Consider the following 4,346-nt stretch of genomic DNA (forward strand, 5'->3'; position numbering starts at 1 on the left):
AAATAAACGCTTCCTAAGATCCTGGACCCGACAGTGAGACAAACTGTCAACTGTCTCTTCTAAGCCTGTCAGTCAAAGCAGGAGCAGGCTGACATCAGTGTCTCAAACGATCCTCCTCCTTTTCAATATTTAATATGTGATCTTGTGTATTTGATGCCACTGATACTTTGCGTTATTCCAATTTGAAAATGCGATTTTTCGCATATATATATACACTAATGAATGAAATCCCTTCATCTGTGCGCTTGTTTCTGAGCGCTGACGTGTGTGCGATGACATCATCACTACTGAAGCCAGAAGGACAGCGCAGGTCCCGTCGATGATTGGTCTACAGGTAAGGTTTTTTTTTAATGCAGGGGCGGCGATCCAGAAGTCAGGAAGAGAAGAAAGAAGATGGCGGCGATGTGGGACTTAGATTCAAAAGGTGCGAACAGAGGACCAACTGGACCTTTGGATTATTTTTAATGGTGTTTCATTAGCTATCAGGTAAGTAAATAACTTGACAAGTTTAAAAAAAAAAAAAAAAAAAAAAATCTGTGTCAGTGTCGCTTTAAAGACACTGCCATGTATTACTGTGCAAGACACACACACAGTGACAGAACAGAATGAGGAACTTGGACAATATGGAAATGGAGGATTGCAGTTCACAGTAATGCTATATATATTGTATTCAGTCGGCTACACACATCTGTTTATACTGGGTAATTTTTTCCCTAACCCTTGTACACAAGACCTGCAGCCTGACTGGAATATTTGCCACCCTGGGTAGTTTTTCATATGGCAGTCAGTCTGTGTGGCAGTGTTACAAAGGCTGAGACAGGTATCACACAGTCAATAAAAAATTACCCAGTACAAACAGAATACAATATATATAGCATTACTGTGCACTGCAATTCTCCATTTCCATATTGTCCAAGTTCCTTATTCTGTTCTGTCACTGTGTCTCTCTCTTGCACAGTAATACATGGCAGTGTCTTTAACTTCCATCCCATTCATCTGGAGGTAGGCCTGCTTCTTCCCATTGTCTTTAGTAATTGTAACTCTGTTTTTAAGTGAATCAGTAACAGCTGTGCTCCCATCAGACCCTATAGCTCCAATCCATTCCAGTCCCTTCCCAGGAGGCTGCCTGATCCAGTGCACAGCATTGCTAGTTAGCTCAAACCCAGAAACTGTGCAGGTCAGTCTGAGTGACTCTGAGGGTCTCACAGTTCCAGGACCAGACTCTTGTAATGTCTGAGAGAGGATACCTGCAAATAAGAGTGAGATAAACATCAAACATTTATCTAAACCAGTTAATTGGTGCTATATATATGCAGCAAATCCCTTACATAATGGGGCAAACACTGTGAAAATAAAAAGAATCAAGATTTCCATTTCAGCAGAAGCTGTTCTTGGATGAAGTGCCTTACAAAGGAAACACATTCTATATATGTTGTTGGAAGGATTTGATATTTGCATAGGGAATTCAGCTACAGATTATAAAGCATCTGAACCTTCAACTAAATATAATTTATTGACTAGCTTTGCTGCCCTCTGCTGTCTAATGGAAGAATATACAATCCTAAATGTACAGTTATATTAATGCAGTAACCGACAGCAACCAATCTATTGGACATCTATATATAAGGTGCATTAGTAGGTTAGAAACCTTTTAAAGGTTTGTATAAATGTGGTTACAGACCAATTTATAAGAATATTTGTATTACTGAGGTAAATTTAATTCATAGGACAACTTCATATGAAAATACTATTGCTCCTTGTGATTTAATGCCAAATATATTAAACCTGTTCCTATACAGAACACTATCACACACTAGTGAGTGTCTAACAAGGAAGGGTATGCTGGAGATACTTTCCATCTTGTTGAATCTACATTCTGTGGATAAGAGGATAAAATTACCAATCATAGTAGTGATGTGCGCATTGAACAGCAACCCAAGGGACCCGCAGGTTTAACTTAAGGTGAGGTGGCTTAGAGTTGAAATTTGGGTGAACATTGCGGGTTCGGGTTGAGCACAGGTCCTACAATATTGCAGGCTAGAGCCAGGTGCAGGTTAAGGTTTTGCTGGTTGGGGTCAGGGACCAGTTAAGTTTTATTTGACCCACATGTAACTAATTCATAGATTCTATATTCTGCGGCACATTCACGCCTACAGACAGTTTTGAAAACCTTGCAACACCTGTATTGACTGCAGATCCAAATTGTCAACAAGCAGATCAGGTTTACATCACAGATCCATTACTCAGTCTTGCAGAAACAATGACAGAACTGGGAATGTTCTGATGATGTGTTCACTGCTGTCCCTTTAAACTCAGCCCCCTCAGTGATGCTCCCTTACTCCTGCTGCACACTTGCTGTCTGCTGTAGCACTCCTGCATTCCTCCTGCTGATCCTGGATCTTCCTGCCTTAAATGAACTACAACTCCCTACAATATGCCCAAAAATTGTTAAAAAATGTCACTGTGGTTTCTTTAATAATTATAATAATGCACAGGCAGTTACTCCTGATAAATATGGACATGCCAGATGAGGTGTAGGGCGGATATTTTCGGGACTTTGGGACATATTCTTTCCAGGTTAAAGAGACCTTCCCTTGTAGTTCAGGAATGCCCTCTAGATGGAGGTGTTCCCTAGTATAAATGAAAATGACTCACATGTTCATGAGGTCTTTTTCCTGGCAAAATTTTAGGCTAACTCTAAGGATCCTCATTTAATAAGGCTGATGTCAGATGAGGCGTAGGGCGGATATTTTCAGCAAGCGGAAAAACTTCCGCCCTACGCCTCCTACATGTGCCTGCACCGAATGAATGGAATATGCTCGGGTACAGGCACATATAGCCGAAATACGCATAAAAACACGAGACTTTCAAACTCTTGAGTTTTAATGCGTATTTCCGCTACATGTGCCTGCACCCGAGTATATTCTATTCATTCGGGTGCAGGCACAAGTAGGAGGTGTAGGGCGGAAGTTTTTCCGCTTGCTGAAAATATCCGCCCCAACGCCTCATCTGACATCAGCCTTATTAAATGAGGATCCTTAGAGTTAGCCTAAAATTTTGCCAGGAAAAAGACCTCATGAACATGTGAGTCATTTTCATTTATACTAGGGAACACCTCCATCTAGAGGGCATTCCTGAACTACAAGGGAAGGTCTCTTTAACCTGGAAAGAATATGTCCCAAAGCACATTAATTGGACCACCTTTAGGTGTCCACATCTAAATAAAGGTCACTTGCTGGCATCCTGCCTAAAGGGGAAGCTAGGTAAAGGGGCCTAAATATTAGTGTCCCTACAGACACTATTCACAAAGGTACTTGCATTGTACATTCTTCTTTGTAACTTGTGTAACAGCGTTCGGATAGCGGTCTTCTCCGTTTATTTTACACAGCTTTTTACGCCGTTTTTTCAGCGAATTCGTTTTACACAGCTTAATAAATATGCCCCTTAGTGCATTGCATAAATATCTACAGCTTACTTGTCCCAAGGGGATAGCAAGATAAGTCTCTCACTGACACTGCTCTGGAAGTAATGCTATTTGAATGCAGCAGGAGAAATATGTGTGGTGCAATTATGAGCGACAACACAATTTGTATCAATATTAGTGCATTGCACAAAGTGTTTGTGGTGAATTTACATTTGTGGGTCTATTACATTACGTTATCCTGGGAAAAATACAGCATTGTGGTATAAAATGTTCACATTGTATTGTGTTCATAAGTGAGCACTAGATTGCATTATTTTTATTTAGTCTTTTTTTATTGTTTAGCTTATTTATGGCAACAAATGTTTTGCTGTATAGGGAGTTTAAGCTGTGTAGTCCCCCTTCCCCTTCTTTGTACAGGAGCTGGTTGTTTGCATGGTAGTCCCTGCCCTGGAGCACCAATAAACTAAATCTCTTATAATGAATTCCTCCCTTGTACAGTAGGATGGGGAGTTTTTGCTGATTCTGTCAGTGAAGGAGGCTCCGGTCACTTTACAGGGCAGCTGAAGAACCTCTGATGGCTTCACAGTGACAGCCCCGGGCTGTGTCAGGGAGATCTGACACGTCACACCTACAGATAAGGAAAATAAATATTACAGTAAGTAAAATATAAAAACTAGTAATAAACATCATTTAGAAACTGACTCACATTGCATCAAGGATAAAATAGATATTAAGCACAAGAGGTACTTCATGTTTATCACACATAGATGATACACATAGCAAGGCAGCCTTTTTCTTACTGCTGGTAATATAACAGGCAGCCCTATGATGTTTACATATGTAATATATGGGAAATACACAGGCAAATATCAATGGTAGCCAAATTCTTAAGCCTGCGTATAGCAAAACACATTTGTTGGTG

General features: G+C 40.4%; 1 gene segment (V, D, J or C); it reads right to left on the bottom strand.

Moving 5' to 3' along the window:
- Positions 1-921: 921 nt before the first annotated feature.
- On the bottom strand, positions 922-1,383 carry LOC116412159. The segment is given in 2 exon segments: positions 922-1,247; positions 1,329-1,383. Coding segments are annotated over 2 exon segments (372 nt in total).
- Positions 1,384-4,346: the final 2,963 nt, after the last annotated feature.

This window comes from Xenopus tropicalis, chromosome 1, assembly GCF_000004195.4.
Source record: "Xenopus tropicalis strain Nigerian chromosome 1, UCB_Xtro_10.0, whole genome shotgun sequence".
NCBI lineage: Eukaryota > Metazoa > Chordata > Amphibia > Anura > Pipidae > Xenopus > Xenopus tropicalis.